At 43.9% G+C, this 27,210-nt stretch overlaps 1 protein-coding gene across 1 annotated transcript in view; it reads right to left on the reverse strand.

The window, feature by feature from the left end:
- The window catches only part of GAP43 (growth associated protein 43), a 58,287-nt gene that overhangs the window by 20,114 nt on the left and 10,963 nt on the right, over positions 1-27,210 (reverse strand). The window contains exon 2 of the mRNA XM_048294057.1: positions 7,019-7,646. Within this exon, the coding sequence (XP_048150014.1) occupies positions 7,019-7,646 (628 nt within the window). The remainder of the gene's footprint in view (positions 1-7,018; positions 7,647-27,210) is intronic.

Below are 27,210 nucleotides of genomic sequence, written 5' to 3' on the forward strand. Positions count from 1 at the left end.
ACCATCATAAGGCTAAATAAAATATTTCAGTAGTGTCTTTACAAAAAGAGTCATTGCAGTCATCAGTGCTCATTGGGTAGCTGTCTGCAAAAAGCGAAGAGGCTGGTGTGCGTAAGGACTGGGATGAGGAACAAAAGAGAAGAAATAATGCCTTTCTGGAAATATGTGTATAAAATTACAGCCTTTTTTTGGACTGATGTGAAGACACTCTGTCATTCCATCCCATAAAATAGATTTGCAAATTTAAAGGGAGTGCAGAGAAAAGCAACAGAGTTCCTAAAAATTATGGGAATAATTTCATATAAAAAGCAGTTGAAAGCACTGCTTGTGGTTTCTTCAAGAAAGAGATGAACAGCAAGGGCTATGATGCTATGCCCTCTGTGCATAAATGCATACTGTATGACGCTATACTCACAATCAAAGGCATGAAGTAGGGCTATCACAAGCTTTTGCTATTTCTGTGATATAGCACAAGTGCAGAAAGATATTTAAGGCAATGGTGGCCAATTTGTCACCAAACTTTATGGCCATTGTACAGTTGGTTGGAGTTGGGAAAGCTGTTGATGCCTCGTCAATCAGATATTTTGTGTGCATACACACACACACACACACACATATATATACATATATGCCATATAACACCGCAGCTAATTAGCATCAAAAGAGAGAATACATCATGCTTTACCTGGTAAACTAAATCTTAGACAGTAGAAGACAGGGATGAGTCCCAGTAGTAGAGAAGCAGCTTACCCTAGATCTGCCCATAGCAGTGCTTTGTGCTAGCCACTGCAAGTACAATAAATAGATAGTAGCTCTGGCCTGGCTTGGCAATTTCTATGTTCCTCTACCAATTATTTGCACGGATCCTTGTGAGTACAGCTTCACCTCACCAGAGTCCATGAAATTTCCACAGAGATTGGAAGTGATCACTGCACTGACATTGATAATCCAGTCTTAATGCACCTATTATATAGCTCTTGAGGAATGTCTAACTAATCTGACTGTTCTGACCTGGTGAACCTTCCAAATCCTTTTCCCCTGCACGTGGCAGTCATCCATACCACAGAGTCAGTACTTCTAATTTTAAATTTCAGTTCCCTGGAGCTGCAAATCCCAGCTGATACTCTGCAAGCTTATATCCATCTGAAAAGTCCAGCCTACTTGATCCTAGAGTAAAGAGATGACACTGGCAGTGGTGCAGAGCACTTCTGGCAGCTACAGCAAACAGTCTACACTTAAATTCCATTGTCTGTCTGTCCAGACTGCCCACAGGTCTGCTATTTGAGCCCTTCTCAGCAGAAATTTTGTTCATCATTTATGACAGAAAGCCTTCCTCCCACAGAGCATTTTCTGAACATGATTTGAATGCAGATGCAGTGGGCCACTGTGGAAAACATTGTAATGAGAGTGACTTAGAGCAAAATCTAGGTGGAGTTCAAGCATTGGTCTTGTCTGTAGAGAGCCATGTGTTAGCGTGAGCGATCGCTGTACAACATGGCACACACTGTGACACTGGCAGGCACTGCCTTAAACAATGTCACCTCTATGTGGTTTGGAAGAGCAACAGCTGTAGCTGCCAACACCAGAAAGGGTGAAAGACTGCTGTCACCTTTCCTATAATTTGCAGCCTTCACAAAATAAGCCAGTCAACCAGCCTTGAGTATCCATGTTTTCTTACTGAGGTCCCAAAAGAACTGGTACCCCTTAGGCATGAAGGAGTGGTTACCCTGCTCTCCTCAAGAGGCCTTTTACAGAGTCAGCCCACACCTTGTCATCAGGAAATATGCTTAATGTCACCTATGATTTTATTAAAAGGGGTCAAGTACTGCTTCACCACTGGCCCACTAGTGCAGGTCCCACCTCTACAGGGCAAGCTGCATCTCATCAGGGAACAGCAGACCTGAGGCACACACGGGACAAGAGACAGTATTTCACTGCAATAGAGGAGGAAATCCTGCACCTGTGTCAGGTTGCGTGCAGGAAAATTGTGGCATTCCACTTTTCTCACGCTGCCCCTCACAAGGCGATTTGCACCAATGCAAACCCAGCTATGAAATACCTATGAGATGTTTACATGTTTAGATGTTTTATGTAGACACAATACAAAGATTAAAAATTTCAGAGCAACTGAGGACTAGACACATACTTCATACGTCAGCATCCATCAGGTAACCTAAACTGCATTTATAGTTTTATTTTGTTGCTGGAGCAGTACTACAGACAAGAAAATGCTGTCATGTATGCTTAGAGTTGCTCCCTCTGGGGCAGTCATGGGAAGACTACTGTATTTGCATTGCTTTCCTTGGCTGCCAGGTGTAGCAGCAGAGATAAGCTCCCTTGAAACAGGAATGGCAGTGAGGTTGTTCTGCCTCATGCCAGCTACTCCTGGGCCAAGACTGCAATTCCAAGTCACACAGCTGCAGTCCTCTTGCATAGTGCAGGCTGCATGTTCTGGCTGGTACAAGACAATAGACAGTCTCCCTTTCCAAATCTTTATATAGCCAGTGCTCCCAAAGTGCAGCAAGTATTGTCCTTTCATCAATATGGGGACTGAACTGAAAACAAAGAACTAATTCAACTGTAAACCATGAAAAAGGTTCCACAGGGACTTGCTCCCTCTGAGGAAGGGAAGATGTTGCCTCCCAGTGCTCCTTGCTTGCAGGATACAGGGCCCTGGGGGAACTGCTGACCCGCTTACATGCAAAGCACTTATCACCTGGCTGATTTTTCATTTCAGCTGTGAAGCTGCTCCATTGTAAAGCTATTTCATCAAGCACGAAAAAGCATTCTCTATTTCCCAACAAAAGAAGATCCATTTGTTTCCTTAGGCACAATTTACTCTTTCACATTCTGGGCTTTGTATTCTTACCTGACAATCTGAGAGTGCTTTGATGTGAGAGCCAACCAAATTTGGAGGTGAGATTTGAAAACTTGTGTAAGTACAAATGGAGTCTAACACTGTGTGACATTCACCTCCTCTCCTCCCTGGGAAGACATTATAGCCCATCTTCTTCCATAGTCTGCTGTGCTGGATGCTGATCTCATTTCAAAACTGCATTAACAGACTCTTTCCAGTAACTTTCATGGAGACTCTCTGGATTTAAGCCAATGAAGCCAAGATTAGAATGAGTCTCACTTCCTCATCCATATGTGATGTATAAATTCCCCCCAATCGCTTTTGAATTTTGTCCTGTTGAGTAGGTTGGCATCTAAGGGAGCCTCTCTAAGCATAATACCAACACCAAAGAGGCAAAAGCTGGATCATAAGAAGAAAACCTATAAACTTGAGTCTTGACAAGGATGCTCAGATGAGAAGACAACTTCTTGGCATTCTTGTCATCCACCAAAATACATGAAGAGGTTTGAGAGATTGTTCTTTTTACATCAATCCTTCATTGCCACTGAACAAAGCCCACTGACTCATTTCATGCCTTATCCGGGTTGGAAGTCATCTCTTTTTTCCATCTACACAGAGAATTGCTTAAGAACTGCCCTACTGTACAACTGGGAATGCTTGGGGTTCCAGACCAATTGGATGCTATTGGATGCAGGACAGTTGTCTGAAGCTGTTTCCTAAGCCATTACCAACAGACAGATAGAGCTTGTGGAACTGAGTAACAAGGAGTGGCGAGGGCTGTCAGGGGAACAACTGACTGGTACAGAGAACCACTCTGTCTCTCCCGCACTCCAGAAATATTAAACATTAAAATCTGTGCACTTGTCTTTATCTGGTTAGTTATTCCTTTCCCCACTTCCTGTCTTTTTCTGTCCTGCCCATAGATAAAGGCAAAAATCTCTCCTGGGTATAAATTAAATGCCCCTGCCTTTTGCTTGTGCTTGCACCAGGGAAGGTATGCACAGATAGCACAATACAGCCATTGTAGTAAATTTCAAGGCAGATGAACATCACCACCCCAAAGTAGCATGGTCGGCAAGCCTCAGGGTAGTAGCAGCCAAGCAAGCCATGGCAACCAGCCAACCAATGACACTGGCCAGGAGCCAATTTGATTTATTTTTGGCAGCCTGACACTGCACACTACTGTGATGGTCTTCGATCACAGAAATGCTAAGAGGTGACCTTTGAAGGCCAAGGGGACTGATGAAGCTGAAAGAGGATCTGTCCCTGGGCTGGAGAAGAACTGAAGTGGCAGATGTCCCCTCTTTCATGAATGACCATCACAGCCATGCCAGCAACCACCAGTGCTGTGTTTGCTGGGGGATGACTGGGAGAAAGGTCGGGATCTGGCAAATGTGTTTAAGTCTATGGAAAGAGTAAGTACCAAGAGAGACAGAGAGGTTTAAAGATGTAAGAGAGAGTAATAGGATGAAGATGGCAAAAAGAAAACACAGGCTTTCTGTCAGGAAATATTCCCTGTCTGTGGGTACTTTCGTAATGTGAAGATGCTCTTCAGAGGAATATTCTTTAAGAAGGAAGCAGCCTCCTACTATTGTGGACATTGTGCTATAGAGTGTATTGCAAAGCACAGCCCGGAATCCTCAGAGAGATGGACAAGGAGACCTCTTTAATCTTTTTTGCATTTCTTTCTTGGATGACTCCTGGGGCACTTAGCCAGCTGTTCAGGTTTGTGACTGGAAGGCTGATATCATACTGGAATTGGAATTCAAGAAAAATCTATATTCATTAATATTTTAAAGAGGCTATCAGCTTGACTCTGGCCACACACCTTCCATGTTTGCTTTCTGCAAACATTGGTAAGCTTGAGTGTTACTGCATGCATACTGAATAAGTATAAATGGATGCACATACTGGTCTTGAACACTTGATCACTGAAAACTCATTTTTAAATACATATATTTGACTGCAGATTTTCCAGCTGCCTCTGTTGGTTAGATATTTACATAAGTAATAGTATCATGTGCAAATGCATATTAAATCGTGCATTTTAAATGGCCACTTCAAATGATGTGGCCATGAATGGTTGGCCACTTCAAATGATGTTAAAACCAACAAGAGCCTGGGGAAGATACCTGAAAATTATTTGGAATATTGCATAGAAATAAACCATTCTTTCATGAGTGACGACTCAAAACAGGTAAAATGAAATGAAAATTAAAATCAAATAGCTTGCTACTATGAATTCCCTACCTCTATCCATTACAGCAGATTAATCTGAATAAAAATGGAATGTCAATTCAAAGCAGAATCATTCTTGCTTTTAGGAATAAGGCACCCCAAGTCTTAAATAACAGGGAATTAGCATTCATTATCCTATGTACAGAGGACCCCAAAACACTGATTCATCCTGTCCTATTCTTGCCATTGATGTTTATACCTTTGCCTAAGTATAAAACCGACACAAGTACAGCATGCAACATAGCAAATTATATCCCACTAATCACATGACATTCATGTTGCCACTCAACTCATCATATAAAGTAAGAACAAATGGCTGGAGACCTGGACAACAAAAAGCAAACATGGACAATACAACTGCAAGGCTTATTTCTAGAAACTTCTAAATAAGCAGAAGTAAAACCAGGAACCCTTTGTAGCTGAGTACAATCAGTTTAGACTCACGCTCTTTAAGGCTGCTCTCCTTGCCTAAACCTTAAATCACAAATGTCCTGCATGAGTTCCTCTCCCAATATTTAATCTGTCCTTTTGGATATCTGTTCTTCCCTATCTGTCCACTTTGTTGAGCAGGAATAGAGTTGCCTGAAGGCCCAGGTTAGCTATGAAGCTTGGAAGCCTAATTAAAGAGTGGGAGTTGCAATTTGTGGAGGAGAAGTAGTGGACCAAATGAAATTATGGAGGAACATCAGTAAGTACAACACTGGGTGCTGAGGCTCTCTAACATTTACATCAGGCTGTTTATGAGCATCAAGGTGATAGGCAACATTTTTCCCCAACAAGCTAATGAATGCAGAATGCCCTGTACAACCGAGTATTTCATTAATGTGGAGGCCAGTTTTGCTTGGTACTGCCTCTTAATTGAATTTCATTTGGAGTCTACCTCCAATGTTACCTTTTTTTTGTTTATGTTCTATTTCTTTGATAAAACAAGAAAGGTAAAGAACAAGAGAGAAAAATATCCTCATGTCTTTGATGCATTTTCTACTCAGCTCAGTATCACAATTTAAAATCAGTTCTTCTTTACGATTTTTAAACATTATATGTTTGTCAAAAAATCTCCACTTTTGCCTTTCAAGACTCTTCACCCCTTCTCAGGGGAACTGGTTAAGCAGACTTGCACTCGGTCAACAGCAAGGAATTGAAAACACCTCTTAGGGAGACTTTTGGTATTCAACCCTCTCTTCTGTCCTCACTCACTGAGCTGTCAGGGCTCTTAATCTTTCCTTTCCCTACCTGATTCTCTTACTATCCACATTTGAATCAGCTTACACATCTAAAAGCTTCATGCAAGCTTGGCTGTCATGGGGTACTCCAAGCAGAGACCCTACAAGGATAGGTGTGGATGAAACTATAAGCACTGCTGATAAAAAGATGTTCCTGACTAGGATGTGGTTGTACTAAGAATCTCATCCACACACAAGCAGATGGAAGAAAGACCCTTTTGACTCCATGACCATCCCATCAGCAAGGTCTCCTGCAGTATGAGAGAGCTTTTGTCTTGTAAGATTTTCAGCTAAATTTGGAAGCCTCCAGTGAGCTGCTCAAGTTGCTCCACTGGAGCTGTCTGTGCTAGTGTGACTGAGAAGGTTCATCACTATCTTTAGCACATGCAGATCTTGGAGAGCTCTCCCTTCAAGCCTCCCAGCTGGCAGACACTCTCCTGCCACCATGGTCAAAAGGGCTGATGGCACCTCCATCTAGAGGAACAGGAACCTCAGCAGGAGCTGCAGTATTTCGAAAAGCTGATTCGAAGCAGGAAAGAGGGTGTTAAGCATGAAATAAATCTCCCCCACCCCTAAAAGCTAGCAAGGGGATTCCCTTGTTAACTCTTGATCTAATCCCCACACCAGCTCTTGCTCCCAGGGGCCCAGGGGAGGTGTCCATTTCTGGAGAGGCCCATTCCCTAGTGAGGCATTCACTCACCTGTCTTCTCTTCGGTTTGGCTGCTCTCCACTGTCTCCATTTGGGGTTGCGCTGTTGCCTTGGCAGTAGCATCCTCTGCGGCAGGGGTGGTGGTGGCAGTGGTGTCAGCAGCAGGCACGTCGGCTTGTTTAGGCTCCTCTTTGTCTTGGGCTTCGTCAGCCTTCAAGGACGGCGAGTTATCAGTGGAAGCTTTAGTGGCACTTTCCCTTTCGGGGGCAGCGGCAGCAGCGGGCTTTTCCTCTGAGGAGGCAGCAGGAGTGGCAGCCTGTGGGGCTGGCTGCTCTGAGCCCGTGTCAGCGGCTCCGTCTCCTTTTTTCTCCTCTGCTGGCGCGCTGCTGTCTTTGCTGCCCTCCTCCTGCTGGGCACTGTCAGCGGCGGCTGCTTCTGTGGCAGCAGGAGCCTCGCTTTCTTTGTTCTCGGCCGCTCCGCCAGCAGGGCCTTCCTCCTTCTTGTCGGCAGCATCAGTCTCAGATGCTGGGGCATCTCCCTTCTTCTCCCCCTTGAGCTTTTTCCTTGTTATGTGTCCGCGGAAGCTGGCCTGGATTTTGGTGGCTGCCTTATGAGCTTTATCTTCTGGTTTGATGCCATCTTGCTCAATCTTTTGGTCTCCGTCCTCATTTTTTTCAACCTTTGAAGAAGAGCAAGGGAGGAGGGCAGAGGAGAAAAGAGGGAGGTAAGTTAAGATTTCCTCAGGTGTAGCAGAAGCTTTAATTTTATTGAGAATGTCCCACCTTCCCCTCCTGCTAACCAGTGACAAGTTTCAAAACAGCCTTTCCATTTGGTGTGGGTTTGGAGCCAGGTGGCCCTAATTTCATCCCAGTGCTGGACAGACATAGGTCTCCAGCCAAACCTCCAGCCAGAGGTTTGTAAAAGGAATTTAAAGCACCTCATCATCTCTGTCAGCAATGCTGAGAGCATCTTGGCTGTGTAGAAAGGCTTGCACCAGCTGGGTTGTCTCTATTCCCAAGATTTATTTTCCCATTCATTTTGAAATACACCAATTTTTTCCCCCACTCATTTTCAAAACACTCTCCCGAGGGGGATTTTCACAGTCCTTCCAAATCCACCTCTGCCTTCAAGATGGTGTTTCTTTTTAATGACACCTTGTTTCACAGGTGTGTGACTCTAATGACACCAAGTGCTTTGTCTTTTATGGCTTTTTGGCTCGGGATTGCCAACAGAGAATAGGATTGCTGCCCGCCCCACTGCAGTTCCGTGCTGTCAGACGCACACAGATATTCACAGGATGTACTCCGCACGAACGCCCTGCCTGCCAGCGCTCCGAGCGCTTTGCCTTTGCTCTCCACTCATGGTTTCACTGAAGGATTAATAGGCAGATTAATATCACTCTTTCCAATTTCAGCAGACTACTATTATTTCTCTGACTATTGGGGGGAATTCAGCCTTATAACAAAGAACAGGCATTCCCCATGTTTTTTAGACTTAAATTGTGAATTAATGTCTTAAATGGGACCAAAACAGAGCCTGTGCCTCACGCTGGTCTGCTGCAGAGAGATAATGTTCAGCTTATAAACCTTCACTGCATCTACAGGACAGATCACACTTCACCCCAATAATTTAGCAGCCCTTGGGCAAGTAACAGCTCAGCTGCATATTGATGAAAGGACACTGTTCTATTAATAGTCCCATTGGGAAGCATTCAAAAGACCTACTTGGAAGCAGAGCCACTGGTCTCTTTGCTGTCTGCACCTGGTTTCCATCACTGGCTCAGGTCACAAAACAAAGGAAACAAGCTGACTGGGAAAGATAGAAGCATTTACTCCTGGGTAGGAAGAGAGAACCACTCCTTTGGCCATTGAAACTGCGATGTGCCATCTGGGGAAAGGCTTCTGACCAGAAGAGCAGAGAGAGGGGACATTCAGTAAAAGTGTGGCAGAAAGAAGGGAGAAGAAGCCACTGCAACATGCAGATACGCCACCGGAAACATCGTGCCTGTGGAGAGGGGGAAAGAAGAGTGGCCACAGCAGCCACACTCCCTGGGAATGTGGGAGACTGGAAATGATCATTTCCACAGCACAAGAGTGGGTCGAGCACACCTGTGGAAGCGATGCTTGGCCAGGGAACCAGTCACGTGTCCACTGCCATGCCATGGGTGGTACCCACTATGTCCCACTGGGTCCCCAGTGATCCCTCACCCTAGCACTGGTGCCCATCATTCTTTAAGTGGGTATGGTGGCCAAGGAGTGAGCAGCCCCAAACCATCAAGGAGAAGAGCCACCCCACACATCTGTGCAGGGATGTGGATGGGTCCGTGTACAGCAGGAAGTGAGATGGGAGGAACACTAAGTGCCAGGGTGCTTATGTAGGGAGTGAGAAAGGCTGTGAATGAATATGTAAATGGCATTAATACACAGAATTCTGCAGAAGGAATTTTTGTGCTCCAATTTTTTTGCCCAGGGACAAAATGGTTGCTGCACCAATCACAGGGGCACAGCTGAGCATTATGTCTACACTTCCCCAAGTGCATTAAATGACGCAGGATGGAAAATGGGCTTTCATGTTTGTCTCAGCTTGTCAGAGAGCAGGTGATGGTTATGTGTAAAGACAATGTAGGCACCAGCAGGCTGCCACCACTCATGTGTGTCTTGCACAGCTAACTCAACACTGTTTTTCAGCATCTGGGGGAAGCTTTTCAGCCTACTTCAGCACAAGGAGGTGGAAATAAATTGGAAGTATGTTTAACTTGCCAGGGTAGTGCAGAGCTCCACACAGGCTCATCCATCCTGTTCCTTAGACAAGTTTTGCAGCTTGCAGTAAGTACTGTGTTGCTGTGGCAACCTAACTGCTAATACCTGAACTATCTGGTTTAAGGAGATCTTGGGTATGCCAGCATTTACACTGTAGCCACAGCAACATGAAGATAGACTGGTAACAGCACTGTATTACACTTAGATGCTGTAGCTTTGACTCCTTCTCCCCAAGGAGAAGCAGCAAGACTGGGAGACTGGAAGGACAATTTAGACATAACTACAAGGCCCTAAGGGTCCAGTCCCCATGCCTGATTCCTGCAAAACCATTAGTGAATGTGACAAAATTGTTAATCCCTGGACAAGATGAAAAACATTGACTGAAGGGAGACCTTTCTTGCCACTGGCCTTGTTGCTCTTTCATCCCACATACCTCCTACACCAACCAAGACGGCTATTACAGGTCGTGGACTGCTGCACGCCCGGCTCTCCGACTCCAGAGGAGCTGTCCTGTTACCTGAGCTATGCAGCCCTGTAAAGGTTTATCTCCTTCCCTCTGCTAGCCAGAGTCCAGGGCACAGGGAGCCACAGGGTCAGCTCTTGTGCTATTTTGACAGAAGCCCTCACAGAGAGCTGTGACTGCCAGTCAGCCTGGCAGGGGATGGGAGAGCACATCTCTCCAGGGAGGTCAGACCAAAACCTCTCACCTGCACCTACAGCATGGCAAAGCTAAAAGGCTCCCTTATTCCAGTGACATCATTGTCTTCTTCTCCCAGCTGGGGTGACATCCATTTGAGTCCTTGCCAGATCCCAAATTGTGCAACTGCAAAATGTATTTCCAGTAGGGTGCTTTCAGCATAATTTCAGATACAAAAGATAAGAAACATGAGACTGGGGCAGAGGTGGAGTTCAAGATTGTGGATGAAAGAAATGTACTAATAGTTTGTCTTTGCCAACTGTGGCCCTCAGGAATCCTGTTTCTATTCAGTCCTTCCCCAGTAAAGCATCCCAGGCATTTGAAAGCACTTTTTTTTCAGGCTACTGGCCTGCAGGTACTTCTGGGGTAGGACATGGTATCCATAAAGTATGTGGTACATGTTGTATAACAATGGGTTGGGTGAGAAACAAGTTGTTCAGGGGAAAACTTCTGTTCACACAAAAAAAAAAGCCCCAAGGGCTTTTCACCTGTGGATTATGTGCACAGCAGATAAACCTTAATTAAGGAAGCACTCAAGAATAACCTGTATACAGCAGAAGCTCCTGGAAAGCAATTTGTCTTCCTTGGAAAGCTAAAAGGGTGAGTCAGCCCTGCCAGGATGCATTCAAAACCATCTCAGTGGAAAACAAGAAATCTGTCTGTCTTATCTATCTCCCAAGCATTCATGACATCTTGGCTGTAGTATTGTGGCTAGAATAAAGTGGCTATTATTACTAGTGTTTGCATGGAATCTAGAGCTCCCAGCCAGGCATCAGGTCTGGTAGGGACTGGTTTCAGATATTAGTATTCCATTGCTCCCTCCCCTTCATTTACACATTTATGTGTAAAGCAAACTCATACTAATACCTAATACTGACATATTCACGATACTGTTAGGTTACATGCAATGTATTGTCATTTTACACAGAGCAAATGTGCTCTGTTTCATTTAGTGTTAAACAAATCATGGATGCTGTAATGGCAGGACATAACTGAGGCAGGTGGATGCAGAGCTAAATGGACATATAACACAACATAGTCAAACAAGTCCATTTTTTTATTTAGACCGTCCTCACATACCCAAGGAAGCCAGTGTGTAAAGCTTTGCCTTTATGAAACACACTTTTATGTCTCTATCTACACAGCCCACAGCATCTTTCTAGTCCTAGAGGGATGATCCTCTCACCATCCCCATCTGCTTGTCTGCCACACCTCCAGGTTTCTAGGACATCCCTTCCCAGGCAGACTGTTCCTGTAAGTGAGACTTTCCCTGCTATCACGTAGCTGAGAGAGCAGGAGACAAGAAATTAAGACACAGATGGGGCAGAGGTTAGCTCTTAGGTACTAGGAATGTAGAAATTTCCTGGAGCCATGACAAGAAGATTTCTAATCTCTGGCCACTTTTGCAACTTCCATCTTCAAACTCACAGCTTACAGAGGGGTCAAATTATGGCAAAGAATTAAGGAAGTATTAGTACAACCTCTAGACCCTTTTAAATGTCTCCTACGCTGGTATTTCAGGAAAGGAGAAATGGAGAAACTAGGTGTTTTCTAGATATTTCACATGTTTTCAGCCACATATTGGCAAAGAAAGGAGAGGACTGAGTGCTTTGGTCCTTGCTTGCTGTTAGTTCACTTGTCTCTCATGGCGCACCTCATTGCCTCTCCTTGGAAAAGTAATCACATAGTTTTGTATTTTGAATGCTGGGATGGAGAGACCAAGAAAGAACTTACTGTTTCACTGAAAGGTGTTTGAATATTACACAGCTTCCTCTGCCTCTCTCTCTAGCTCTCCTTTTCCTGGTGTTTCTCTGCCCTCCAATATATGGCATGTATCACCCACCTTAATGTTCATCCTAGGATCAGGCTGCTGTATGCTATAGCCATGCTATGAGCTCAGCCGTCACCCTGGTACCCTGCTCCTTTCTATCCCTAGTTAGGAGCTCCTCTTAAACGTGACACCAAATCCCAGAGCCCTTCAATACACATGGCCATCTCCCAGTATTCTGAAATCTGCGTGCTGGAAGCCGAGATTTAGGACTCGCACACCTTTCACCAGACAAAGTATCAATACTGTCCAGAGCCTGGACATCCATAGAACCACTATGGATCAATAACCCACTTCACCCATTTCACCCAAGGGAAATATGATACCTGATTATTATTATTATTATAATTATTATTATTATATTAGGGAAAAAAACAACAAAAAAACCCCAACAACTGTGTTCTCCATGCAAAGAACAAAGGCCAAAAGTCATTCCTGTCTCATGACACCTGTGCTAAAGTATGTGTGGAAACTTTTCCTTCAGCTGTTTAGGTGAACTAGTGCTGAATCACCCAAACACCTGTGCTATTTGTGGGGTTAAGATGCCTCTCAGCCCATGCTCTGTTCTCGACTAGAACTCAATGTATGTTCATACTGATGTTACTCAAGGTCACTTGGGCCTAGACTCACAGAAATTTAAGCTCCCAGTGATTTCCCAGGATTGAGTCCTCAGTGTTTTTCATGGGCCTGGCTCCACATGACCTGATTTGTCTCAGAGATGGCATTTAAGGAGCAGAATGTATTAAAAAAAAAGGCCAGCTGTCTCCCCAGAAGGAGTGGAGCACGGACACGTGAAAGGGAGAAAAGGCTTTCACGCCTTGTGAAGTGAGGAAGCAATTTAGCACATAGAACAGCTTTTTTTAACCCAGTTAAATGGTGTGAAGACACCTGGCTAGAGGATGGCACCTGTCAGCACAACCTGTCTTCAAGGTGAGGAAACAAATAGAGTTCCTTTATTTTCCCAGGATGACTTCGGTGATGGTGGGTAAAACACCCTTGAGAAAGAAAAGGTTAATTCATCCCTCTGAAGGCCTAAGCAGGATTGTTCCCCAGGGTGTAACTAGCAGGGTTTCAGCTCTCCAGTTTCAAATCCTCTAACAATGGAGTTGCCACCCTTTCCTCTACAAGATTCTCTCATATGTAGGAAACTTCCCCTCTATTTTCTGGTGCCTAGATTAAAATAAGAAAATAACAGGCAGATGGTTGGGTGTTATTCACTCGTGTACAGTGACTGAAAAGAGAGGTAGAAGATAATCTAAGCTAGACCTATTTAGATATTTCTAGTGAGCCTTCTTAATAAATCCATACTCTCCCCTCCTGTTCTGTGACTTCCCTTCTGTTTGTCACCTTGTTTCTCTCAAGCTGGTGGTCAATCCTCTACCACCCTGAAGCTCCAACAGCTCCAGAAGTTAGATGGAAAAAGGCACTCAGTACTGCTTACGTTGCCTTTGCAGGCTGGGTGAAAGACAGTAGAGCCTTGCCCCTGAAGGGGATGAAAGTGGATGATGTTCAGGATGGTGTTCATGATCTCCGGAGCAGAGAAGCTCACAGGGAAAAACACTTGCCTTGGGTCTGTTCTGGGCTCTGTGGAGCACTTTGGTGATTGTGGGGCACAGGCTGCACTCACTCATCTTTCAATTTAAAGCACCCAGAGTCTCAGAGACAGGAATGGGGTGGAACTTGCTAAGGTGGCGCTTCTATAGTTCATGCCAAGGGTGTGTGTATACCCTGGGGTGTGGCCTAAGTGCATGAGGGCACTCCACGGCACAAGATCTGTGGGGACTGTGTCGAAGGTCTTGAGTGTTTGGCACAATCAGCATCTATGTTCTTGCTTGAGGTTGGATGCCGGTGCATACTGTACTGTCAGTTGTGTCTAGTCTCCTTTCTGGAGGGAAATACTTGTGTCACTCCAGAAGGAACCAGTCAGCAGGCGTTCAGATCAAGGGATCAAAGCCTAGAAAGGAAGCAGGAAGGCATCCAAGCTGACTGTGTAAATGTATTCCCAAAACAGCCCACACTGAAGAAATTCAGCAAAAGAATCAGGTGAAAAATTTCCCTTGAACTATGCTTTGATTAGAAAAGTCCATTCAAAGAACAGCCGATTTTTGATGCAGATGTGCTTAGATAGAAATGCAAGCTTGCATGCCACTGGACTAAAGAGAAATTTTATCTTTTTAAGCTCCAACTGTGTGGTTTGCTTGGTTGTGTTTGGGGCAGATTGGGCAAGGATGGTTGCTGCTCTGTGGATTATTTTGAAGTAGCACCTTCAGACTCTGAATCCATGGTCTGCTGACCATGAGCAGGTAATGAAACACAGAATTACCAATGTCTCTCCGTTCCTACCTTTTGTCTCTCACTTTCTTTTTTTTCTCCTCGCTTGCTTAGTTTTGGACTCCACAGAATTTTTCAGGGAATTGTTATTAGCCTCTAGTGGCTCAGAGTGCCTGCCCCCATGAAAGCTGGACACATTTGCTTCTGATCTAGCTGCACCCAGGGCACAGAGGCTAATTTACTGCTCAGGCTTGCTCCCCTGAGATCTTGGGCAGACAGCTGCTGAGATTCCCCAGAGTCCAGGCTTATGCAGGGTTTCCAGAATGACTTCCACAGGAAGCAGCAGCTTATGTCCTGCTTCCTCCATAGGAACACAAGGCATCCCATCCTTCAGGCCTGTCGATCTGCAAACATGCTGATGGTGCACTGTCTATGTCACTGAGGAAGACATTAAATAGCACTGGTCCCCATATGGACCCCTAAAGGTCACCACTTGTCATCAGTGTCTACAGGGACTCCACGTTGTTGACCGCTACCCTCTGGAGGCAACTGTCCAACCAATTCCTCACCCACCAAAGAGTCCTCCCATCAAATCTCTCTCCCCAGTTTAGAGAGAAGGATGTCATTGGGAATCATGTTGAAGGCCTTGCAGAAGTCCAGATGGTGACATCTGGAGCCCTTCCCCTATTCATTGGTGTAGTCACTCCCTCAGAGAAAACCTCTAGGTTAGTCAGGCAGGACTGGCCCTTTGTGCCACCACCACTGCTTTATACCTAGCACCTTCACAAAGAAGAAAAGGTGTTTCTCCTCCTGAACTGCAGCTATGGCTGGGGTGAAACCCTGTGGCTGCCACCTGTGCCTTCAGTCACACACAGCAATTAAACTTCAGGAGGGACAAAGGTGTATATCCCAGCTGAAATTATAGGGTGAGCTGAAGAAGGCAGCAACCGGGATTCTTGACTGGGATCTTGCAAGGCCAGTAAAGTAAGTATTGCCCTTCTTACTGTTCTGTTAACCTCCTGGTCAGACCTTTGCCTTTTGTTTTTCAAGTCTTGAACAAGAGCCTAGACTCAAGCAGCACATTTAGCCAACAGCTTCCCCATTCCCTGAGGAGCACCATACAATCTTTCAAGTCATCAGAGCTGCTCTTAGCAAAACCCAAAAAATCAGAGTTGCAGATCTATGCAATTTGATAAACTGCCTTTAAAACAGCTCTGCCTAAGACATCCTCTCTCATAGCCTCTTCAGCTTTTGTTCCAAATAGACCAATCCCACAACCCCACTGCAGAGCTGAACTCAGTGTCCACCATGATATTGTATCCCCATTACCACAGCAATCCATTGCAAAGGCTTCTACCTACTGGTATAGACTCTATCTTCTCACTGGGGCAGCTGGCTTTTTCTCAGCTTCTGGTTCTGATGGATTCAACAGGTCTCACTGGCATGGCCTCTCCTTACCAGTCAGGATTAGCCCTACTGGGGTATCCCTTCATGGGATTCCTGACCCTGTTAACATCAGCCTCAACTTCACTAGGACAGGGTGTTCTGGAAGGCAGAGAATGAGGGTGTTGAGTGATGGATCTGATCTTCATGGATGCTCAGTTTATTAATTTGTGTTGTGGATCTTCATGCCCGTTGGGGCTTGACTGACCCAGAGATTGCATCCTCTGGCTTGCCCTGGCCATTGTCTCCACCCACCTTTACTTCAGTTGTACCACTGGTGTTGACATTTGCCCCACAGATCTTCTACAAGGTGTCTGATAGGACTGTCGTGACAGCCTGTGTATGAATTCAACACAAGCAGTAGGTAAGACATGGACTCCTCTTATCTGAATTCTTCACAGCAACTCCATGCCTTGGATGTCAGGGACCTTATAGAAAACCTTATGCGAAATTATTCTTGGTCTACATTTAGTTTTCATTTCTCATATGTGTTTACAGTACAAACAGAGAAAGAAGGAGAGAGATCAGTATCTCCTCCCTGCTTAGGCACCAGTACAGGTGAGAACAGGAAGAGTTACTCTTTAGATACCAAATACAGGAGACAGGTCACTGGTCCCACTAAGAGCTCTTGTACACTGCTGACTTACAGAAAAGAGTGAGAAGACCCAGACCATCTTTTTCTATTCCTTCTATCCCAAAGTTTGTACAACTTATTAACAAATGGTTGTACGAAAATCTTATTTGAAGTCCAGTGCCAAAAGCAATGTCAGATGATGAAAGTGGAGTTTCATTTCATTGATTCCAATGACATTTTATTAGGGATAATTTTTACAAGACCTCTGTGGTCTGCTGCTCCACTGGAAACATTGTTAAGTTCCAGAAGGACTCTGAACATAATTAAATTAGTATTTGTAGTGCTGCAAGAACCTCAAATGCACGGTGTGTAACTCAGTAAAGTATTGTGCAATATTTAATATTTAAGTTATCTTACCTACTTCCTCCTGTCAGTGGAGGATGAGAACATCCTGAAAGGGGGCTTAAGTGTCTGCCAGAACCTGAAAAAGTCTCCAGAGGGGACGTGTATGACACAGCTTCTTTCACCCAACAATCTGGGCTTGGCTGCCCAGTTTGTGTAACTCCAGTGCTTCCCAAGGTCTGTAAAACTGATGAATCAGGCCTGTGATTGCAACTGTCACTCCTGAGTGGCACCCCTCTCCCCTCTTCAGGTAAGATTGTCACCAGAGTACAGGCATGGTTTTGACTGGGAAGATCCTGAACATGAGACTCAGTAGCCCCAGGGCTTAGTCACTTTTTCTAGACCCTGGCACTGAGCTATGGGAAATGCACATGTGGCTTTGAGCCATTTTATTTCCTACTTTGCTCCTTTACTGTATTCAACCCTATTGAAAAGGGGGAAGGGGGAGGCAAGCCTGCAGTGCCTGCTGCAAAAAACCCTTTGTGGATCCTGCTACTTTAGTGCTATAAAGACCCCCAGCCAAAGGGAACATGCTGAATAGATGTGCGAGGGAAAAAGCCACAAGTCTTTGGATCCACCACTTACAAGGGCTAGTATATCACAGCCACATTCAAATAGTCATCCAGATCTTCTCCTGATCTTCCTGCTGCAGGACAACTGTTATTTATTTCAATTCTTTCACCCCCTGGGCTTCCCATTTTAAAGTTGTTATTAAAATAGGGCTTCAATAGGTATTTAATATGTTGGTCATCAGGTCTTCTAGGTTTTTTCCATTCTTCAATCAAGAAGCGTGTCAGTAGCCTCAAAGCACTGCATATTGTAACGTCTCTTCCCCAGGCACACAGTTTGGATGACTCTGCATCTGGTACATCTGTAGCAGAACTGTACTCTACATCCAGACACCCCTGAAGCCCAGCCTGTGGGGGACTTTACTTAGTGACCCCCTGGCAGAGAAGCTGAGGGAAAAGGGACCCTGGTAAGGACTCCTAGGATGGCTGGGAAGGCAGAGTGCACAGAGCTACTTCCACTTCTCTCTACTCTGCTGCAGGTTTGATATGGAAATACAGTTTTCTTCCTGAGAAGGATGTATGGGTTTCTGGAATAGGAACCTTCTTCCCTCAGGAACCCATGCAAAACCAGACAGAAAGCACTGATAAGTTTGCACAGATGATCTAATACCAGAAAATGGGCAGTGTTTCCTCTTCTCTTAGTAAGGGCCAGTTCACACTGAGCAGCTTTGTCACACACTAAAGAGGACATAACTGAAAATCTCCAGGGTCCTCTAGACCCTCCTTGTACAGTGCAGCAGGGCTGATTCTGTTCATCCACCCTGCAGGAGTGGTTTTGACCAGTATTTGGACATTTGCTCCAAAAATGGCTTTCTGGGTTCCTGTGGCAGTTTATTCCTTTGGTGAAATAAAGAATTGCTCCCAGAGTTTCAGCCAGCCCCCTGTATCTTGTCTATGCTTTAGTTTGTTTCTGCTTTCTTAGTAACACCCCTCCACATATCAATAGCTCTCACTTGTCATACCATCCTTCTTTGTCAGATCACTCCTCCTAACCCTCTTAAGCCCTAACCAGATATCTTACTTGATTACTAAATTACATTTGTTCTACGGAGAAATTACTAAAATGTCTCCCCAGCTTTAATGAATAATGAAACACTATACTTACAAAAATAGTAATTAGCAATATAGCTCAAAATAAATCAATGTGTGGATCAGACTCCCAAAGGCAGGAGGAAAAGCTACAGCCATTAAAATAGGTGGAGCTGAAAATAGCTAAGGATTTGGGGAAAAAGAAAGGAAAAAAATAGCTTAAAGGAACTTCTGAATGGCCATGTCCTATAGATAGTTAGCAATCCACACAGGTTGGTAAACACTGTCCTGAGTCTGACTGCTCCATTTCCTGTCAGCTCCCCTCTAATGCTATTCAGCACATTTATGAGTTTTCTGAGGATGTCAAGCAGCTGGAGCAGCCAGGAAAAGTAAGAAGGAGTGGAAGAATGTCAAACCCTCTTTGGTGGTTTCCAAGAGTTTCCATCAGGACTCCTATCGTCCTTCCTTCCAGATGAAGGAAGAGGTGCCCACTGTAAGGAAAACCGAAACGCATAAGGATTTATAATGCTGACAACCATTATTATTTCTACATCCTATGGATGGATCTCCCTTGTGGTGTGGGAAAGGAAGCAATGAAACAAGCAATGGCAGACAAGACAATGAGAGTGTGTTGAAAGGGCATAGGGAGCACACTGGTTTACAGAGAAAAACAATTCAGATACTACAGCAGCCAGCTTGTTTTCTCCTAGCACCACCTAAAATATAGTGCTATTTCTTGGTAGAAAGACATAATTCTGTTTCTTCAGGAAATCACAGGACAAGGTTGGTTCTTGCCAGATCAATTTACTGACCTGTTAACAATAAAAATACCAAGTCCTTCATAAGGCACACCTTTGGAGTCAAGCAAATCGTAGGTCTGCTCAAACAACCCAGATTATGGTAGGCAAATGTCTACATTATGTGGCCAGGCCATGTCATTTATTGTACTATACTGTTCAGATTAACTGGTCCCTCAGTCAGGAAAATAGGCACAAATCATGCAAATTGCATTACAGTGAATGATTATCTATCTAATATTTTAGCCCAGGAGTGTGGTGGGTTTTGGTTTTGGTTTTTTTTTGGGGGGGGAACTCTTTTTTCCCCTTCCTTCCCAGTCAGAGAGGGGAAATCACGTTGTACAACTATCACAAACTGCATGTCACAAACACACACATATGGATAAACATAGTGGAGTAAGTGAGCAAATTGCAACAAATACACTGCCTGTCAGTTTGCATAATGAATTCACTAAATCCTTCTGAAATTAAATCAGAAATGAACCCTAGATAGAGAATACTTTCAAACAGATTAAATTCAATGAGACTCATTTGATCCTTTCCAGAAAGAATGCGTTATGAATGTACAATCACTTTCTGTACTCTCTCAAACCAGACACCAAGGTTTTGGAATCTGCCTGATTCTTAGAATATCTGAGGACACTCATGTAGAATTGCACCTATTGGGGCTTTCAGGTGACTAAGACTTTGATTTCAGTGCAAAGCAGAGAAAAAACTTCCTACATGTAATTTCCTTTGGTTGCAGAAGCAATTATTTTGAAGCCTGAAGAAAATATAACACGTTCCCCCAAGACGCCTGCTTTACAGATTGTACTCTCACAGAACTTTACCATGAATTATTAACATTTTAGTATACATTTCTATGCTTTAGCTCTAGCAGTTCCCTATAAACTTGGCTGAAAGAAGAATTAAAGGGCCAGGTTTTAAGGAAGGAATGCTGGGATCTTAACAAATACCTCATTGCCTTAATCCTATTGAAACCAGTGCAAATTAGACACCAAGGGTCTCTGAAAATCCTACTAGGCTCCTGCCTATATAAATCTTATTTGTTAGGACACTTCTGTAAATTACCTAATACCACCCTTCCACTGTTTGGAAAAAGGCTTGTAAATATCTGCTGCGAGATTGCAAAGTAAAACAAAGTAGCTTAAAGAAGACTTAAAGCGTTAGTAGGAAATCTGGATATTTGGAGCTTAGGAAACTCTGGGGTATAAAGGGATTACACTAAAATCTTGGTCCTAGTTTTTGCACTTGGAAGTCGGAAAGTTAAAATGCAGGAGGGAAAAGTTTGGCAAAGGAGAACAGAGGATCCCAGGGGCAGCTGACAGATGGCTGTCCTACACCCCTGCCCCACCTTTGCTGCTGATTCCTCGGTTATCTTGGCCCATGCTTATCATGGGGTCATTCCTATTGACAAGTTCTGCATCTCTGAGTAGCTGACTTCAAACACCTTGAGTCTGATTTGGAGCAGTGCTGAGCACTCAGAGCTGCAGCTGACAGTAATGGGAGATGCTTTCAGAGATGTGCAATTGAAAACAAAAACTATGAATAAAGGTCAGGCCCTGTTTCTGAAATTCAGGACATAAAACTAGGGTATCCTGCTGACCAAACTCTTTGTGCCTCAGCTGTCCACCTGAAAAAATGGAGAAAAAATACTCAGTTATCTCACATGGGTGTTGCAAAGATTTACTAAATGATGTTAGGGATGTGCTCAGAATCACAAGACAGCTCAGGAGAAAATTAGTATTTCTGATTTCAGAACAAGGTTTGAATATTATGTGGGATCACACACTGACTTATTATGAGAATTCAAAATATTGAATAACTGCTCATTAAGTGAGCACTCTCCATTCTGTGACCCGAATGCAGTCAGAATCCCTGAAAAGAAAAATGTGTTCCTGTTATTAGAAGTGTACTGAAATGCATTCACAAGAGGAGACCATACTGAGGTTGCACAGGCAACTACATTTCCAGTGTTGGTTTATTTTTTTTATACTTGCTTTAGCATCTTTAATAACTTTCTTCTAACACAGTTTCTCTGTGGTCTTTATCACACATATATTAGCTCGTATTGCTGCTGAAGTCTATTTCCACTCCCAATAATGTGGGATAATGCAACTCTTACCCAAATTTCACTTTTTAAAATGTAATTAACTACATCATGGGAGCTCAAACCTCTTGGCTTCATCAGTATCTTACAAAAAACCCAAAACAACTTTCAATTTCCAAGAGGTGTCAACCTCCTATCCAGTACCTTAGGCAAGGTGAGGGCTTTTTCAACAAGCAGCTCCCAGGCAGAAACAAGCAATGGCTCCCCAGGGTGCCAGCATCCAGTGTGGGATGGGATAAGGCTGGGTGCCCAGCTGAGTCCCAGTGCTTGTAGGAAGCTAGTGGCCTCAGAAGACCCTGGGAACTTCTTCCTATATGGAGATACTGATAAAAAAGCAGTCCTAACATCAGCAGTGTGCTGGCAGTAATACAATATATATCCATAACCCCAAGCTGCGCCAGGGGAGGTTCAGGTTTGACGTGAGGAGGAATTTTTTCACAGAAGGGGATGCCACGCATTGAAATGGGGTGTCCAGAAAGGTGGTGGAGTCACCACCCCTGGAGGTGTTCAAGAAATGACTGGATGTGGCACTCAGTGCCATGGTTTAGTTGACAAGGTGCTGATTGGACAAAGGCTGGATTCATGATCCTAAAGGTCTTTTGCAACCTAAATGATTCTGTGATTCCATTGTGGGAGTTATATGTCAATCGCTCAGTATCTACCTCTGGGTCCAAAGCCACAGGTTGTCCATCCTTGAATTAGGTGAGGCAGGATTATCAGTGGAAAATGAAGGGCTTTTCTTAGCAAAAAATAAATTAATAGAAAGTACATCTTATCTGGAAATTTAATGAATGCACAATTAGTGCATCAGGGAAAAGCCCCCTGAAGATTTAATCATTTAATATGTACAAAAAAGCTACTGAACAGAGAATTACTTTGTTCAAAGGATCAGCTATACCCTTGCCTAGTTGTTGTCAGCTCCAGAGCTACCCTGGAATATCAGAGCTGGAATAGCAGGGCTGCTGCAGGGCAGAAGCACAGGGCGTTGATAAAAGTGGAGCAAAGGAATGGCAGAAATCCTGTTTAGCACTTTCCATGCTCTGTATAACTGAGCACTATTTCACTGCCACTGGCAGTAAAATGACCTCCTGCTTACATCACAGTACTTGAAGCTTGTGTTTTCTTTAAAAACTGTGCCTATTTCCAATTCTGATTAACTTCTCCAGGCATTTCTGTGCTGCTCAGCTTTCACAGATGGATTTCCAAACAGCAGAATTGCTTTGTATGGTACCCCTTAGAGGTACTCGGCATCCTCTGCTGTCTGCTGCACCTGACAGCAAGAAGAGCTTAGAGGCAAGTACCCAAGACAAATTGAAAAATTCCAGGTTGGGGATATCAGCATCGATGATACCATACTGTGTGAAGCTGAGAGAAAATGAATCGTACGTGAAAGATGGAACTGGATGGATTTAGCAAAGCAGAGCAACAAGAAGCACATTTTGCCCTCTGCAGGGACAGGTCAAAACCACAGAAGAGAAGCAAGCAAGCCCTGCCAATGGGGCCCTTACTGCACTTTGTGAGATCGGAAGGCTGACCTTAGTTTGGTAAAGCCCCTTCATGAAGTTCCAGAGCAGGTGGAAGTTGTAATACAAGGTACAGTATTATCTGCTGTGGTCAGTTCTTCTCCTTCTAGAGGGATAAGAAGCCAGTGAAGCCCCATGGTCACAGATATTTCCACTAAAATTATCTCCTGACCTAGTCCGGTGCGTTTTCTGCCACCCCCTCCATTCCTGTGCTGAGGCAGTGCATATTTCCACAAGGGTTGCTGCAAAGTTAGACCAAAATCCCATCTGCTTTGGGAGTAGCAGGGACCATAAAATCCCCACCATCTCACAAAAGCTAACAGAAGATCTACATTTCCACTGCCTTCCTGGAAAACATGCATCAGGTTTGGCCCAGAGAGACAACCACATTTTCATTTGGCAACAAGGTCGCTTTCTTCCCTACACTGACAGCCTCTCCACTTCCATTGTGAAGTGGCAGAGGGACAGTGTCCTTCCTCCAGACCTGCCAACAAGAACGTCTCTTTTGGCCACCAACACTGCCTGCATGAAATCTCTCTTCTGATCACTCTGTCCTGACTATCAGCTTTGCACCAGTCCTGGCAGACAGAGGTTTAACTCCAGAGGAGCAGGAGGACAGTCTCTTAAGCTACCACAGAGGAAATCTCAGCAGAAGGTCCTCAAATAAAAGACAAGGTGTCCTCATAAGGCATAGGCTTCAAACCATGACCAGGGATTAGATTTGGTGTGTTTACAGTGTAATGCCATGCTGGCACATTTCAGGACAACAGACATAGTCACTACTCTTCTTCCATGCTTACACAGCGCCCAAGAGTTGCTTTTCCCCCCCCCCACAAGATTAATGAATTTTTGTACTGGGACTTCTGTATTTCCATTTCAGTCTCTCCTAAGAAAAACTCTCCCTTGAGCATGTTAGGCTGCTTTGTGCACCTCTTGGAGAAGTAAATTTTCTTCTGGGGATAATTCATGGACATAGACACTTAGGAGGCAACACAACAGCTCAGCAACAGCCAGCACATGTAACCACGGCAGGAAAAATTCCCCACCTGTGCCTGACCAGAAAATTGTCTCCCATCTTATACACCAGAGATTTAAGAAAGGCAATGCAAATATTCATGGTGTCCACAATAGCAACAGCATATTCAGAGTACGGAGAAGGGTCTCATCGATAAAAGTGTATGACAGTGTACCACCAAGGTTCTTGCCTCTTCTTAGGCTCCCTGTTAAGCGCAGTTTGAAGGCTCTGATCTCTTTCTTAAGCCCATCCTCCTGTGGAGCTTATGATCCAGACCCTGTTGCAAGCACACCCTCCCCACCTGGAGATCCTCCAGGGCAGCAACCAAGAGCCTGAACTTCATGAGCACAGCACAAGCTCAGAATACAAGACCTAGGATAGCACAGACCTGCTTGCTTCCACTACTTCATGGTCAGTTCTTCCTTACGAGATCCTCCCACAGAGTCCCACAGGCAGATACATGTCCCACAGACACAAATAAAAAACAACTGGCAAATAAAGCAAACAAATTATTTTCATTAATCAAACTACTTATTCCAGGTGAGGAGAAGGGAGGGGAAGAAGGGAGGAACAAACCTTTCTTCTGTCCTTTCTACATTAATTCATTCACAAGGAATGTGAATGCTAGTTTAAAATCTGTTGGTTGTCTACAGAGAAAACAGACAGAATTACTGCAGCAGATTATTCCACTTTCTTCTGTGCCTCAGTTTCCTCACATACAAATGGAATAATAACAAGAGTGTTCCAGGATTGGTTTGTTAAGGATCTAAGCTGACATCCTCCAGCATCAATGAAAAGTGTAGTACTAGTTTCAGTGATAACACCTTTGGCCCATTTTTTCCCAATTATTTTGCAACCCATCATTCACAGGCACAAGTCAAAAGTAACGTGACTCATGTATTACATAAAAAGCCTGCCTTACAAGCATATTTCTGGGCACACGTTAAAAGCGGAAGAGGAAAACGTAAAATGGAGATTACCTCTGAAACCCCACTTTGACTTCCTTGCACAGATGCCTTTCAATAGCCTTTATTGTATCTTTTTTCCTTGAAAGTGTCCCCCCCACGTCAGCGACTACAAAGGACAGACGAGCTCACAGAGTGGGTAGCAATTCAGTATTTTCCTGTTATCCTAATTTCAAGCACACCAAAGTGCCTTATTTGCCACACACCACTCAAACCCATCACTGAATACTGATTTCCTCATGGTCTTTTTCTGTGGTGCTATTTTGCCAGAATATCTCATTGCTTCATGAGCCTTAATGGATAGGTAGCCATGGAGCCACGGAGATAGGTAGGGTTGTTATCTCTATTTTGCACACACTAAAATCAAACAAAAAGCAGCTAAGGTCAAAATGGCCAGAGCAACGATGAATTTTGGGTCCCTAATTTGTGACGCCTTGGATTAGTATTTCCCCAGCTCTGTGTGTGTTGACAGCAAACCTCCGTACAATAACAGCTCTGCACTTCTGCAAGTCAGACCCCAGGTGTCTCAAACTGAGAACCCAGAAAATGAGAACACACCAATTAGTGGCCACCCATGGAAAACCTCATTTATGTGGTCTTTTCATATCACGGAGGAACTTGTGACAAAAGGCAGGAAAAAGCCTAATTCTTCAGGGCAGTATTCAATTGCCAAAATATGAGACCATTCTGCTGTTTTTGAACAGCCCCCTGCCCAATTCAATACATAACCTTCATCACTGGCAGTAAATGAAACAGGAGACCTATAGAAATCAGCTTCGTTTATGGCAAAACTCATTCAGTCCCGAAGTATATTCCATTCCATGCACTGAATGAGACAGGGATCCTTTGGAAAAAAAAGGCACTAGTGTTTGATCTTATAATTAAGAGCCACATTTTTATGTCTATTCAGAGAGAAGACAAATTAAAGATGGATAGGCAACCCTTTTAATTAATTTTCTGCATTCTAAGTGTTTGACTTTGAAAACTAAATGTATGCTTAATAAAGGTGTTTAATCTTCTTTTTAAAATGTAAACTAAAAAGGGAGAAAATAGGAAATGTCATCATTTGAAATCATAACATTCTCCTTTGTATTATAAAGGTGCAACTGTTACCTATTAAATGGTTGCAAAATTCTTTGCACTTTCAGAGCTTTATTCCTCTAATCTCAACAGACAAATAAATTAAAAAACCACAGTGCCTATTTGAAGAAGACCCCTACCAAGAAAATTCTTGTCCAAACAGGAAAAGCTCAATAAAGTTTGATGTAGATGAAAAGATTGTCTTTGACTATCGCAATTTATCTCATCTGCCAGAAGTTGGGTAATCCTGACTATAGGCAGGGTGTCTTGTTCCCCCTCTTGTGTTGTGAAAAGACTTAGGAATAAACAAAGGATATCTTCCCGAGGGTTGTATGGATTTAGCATGAGATATTGGAAGATACCACAGATCAGCTTTAGTTCTTCTGTATTCCCATGCAGCACTAGCTCTTCTCCTGCAAGAGAATACATCCAGTGAAGGTGAATATTCTATCTCAGTATGTTTTATTCTGTATTCTCAGCAACCACTAGGACACATCATAATGGCAGCAGAGGGGATTAAGCACTGAAGGTGACTTCTAGTAGGAGTACAGCACTCCGGTTGGCAATTTCTGAGTGACTGCCATAGAAATGCTTTGAGACAATTCATGTCAGGCAGGTAGAAGAAGCCACCATTTGATAAATCCCTTGTAATAATTCTCTTGTGAAGATGATGAAAAGGGCACTTCAGTGTGGAGTTCCAGCAGATGTCTGGGTTCAGGAGATGGATGTTGGAGCTAAGTCTAGGAAGAAGGTGAGATGTCTTGCTGATGCCATAGTCTTAAGTCCACTAGAAAATATGGGTAGAACTGGGCACCTCAGTACCATAACACACCAAGTGAATGCCTTTTGAACCTGCCTATAACAAATGCTGAAGACAGAGTGACATCTAAACAGTCTGGGTTTAGACACCTTTCTCTGGTTATTGGGGAGGTACCTTCCGGTTTGGATTCCAAACCCAGAGTCTCTGCACTGAATGAAACAACTCTAGTTCCTCTCTGACAGCGTGCAGTAGATAGGTATTTGTTCACTATCTCAGTGGACACACTAGCTTCCCTAAATTTTTGAAGATGTTGATTCAACTCTCTACTGTACCTGAAAAGATCTCAACCCTTACCTCCCTCCTACAAATGACTTTTTAGAGCAAGCTGCTCCCAGCTTTTCTTCCTTAAGCTCCTTGGCTT

Source organism: Corvus hawaiiensis, chromosome 2 (genome assembly GCF_020740725.1).
Source record: "Corvus hawaiiensis isolate bCorHaw1 chromosome 2, bCorHaw1.pri.cur, whole genome shotgun sequence".
NCBI lineage: Eukaryota > Metazoa > Chordata > Aves > Passeriformes > Corvidae > Corvus > Corvus hawaiiensis.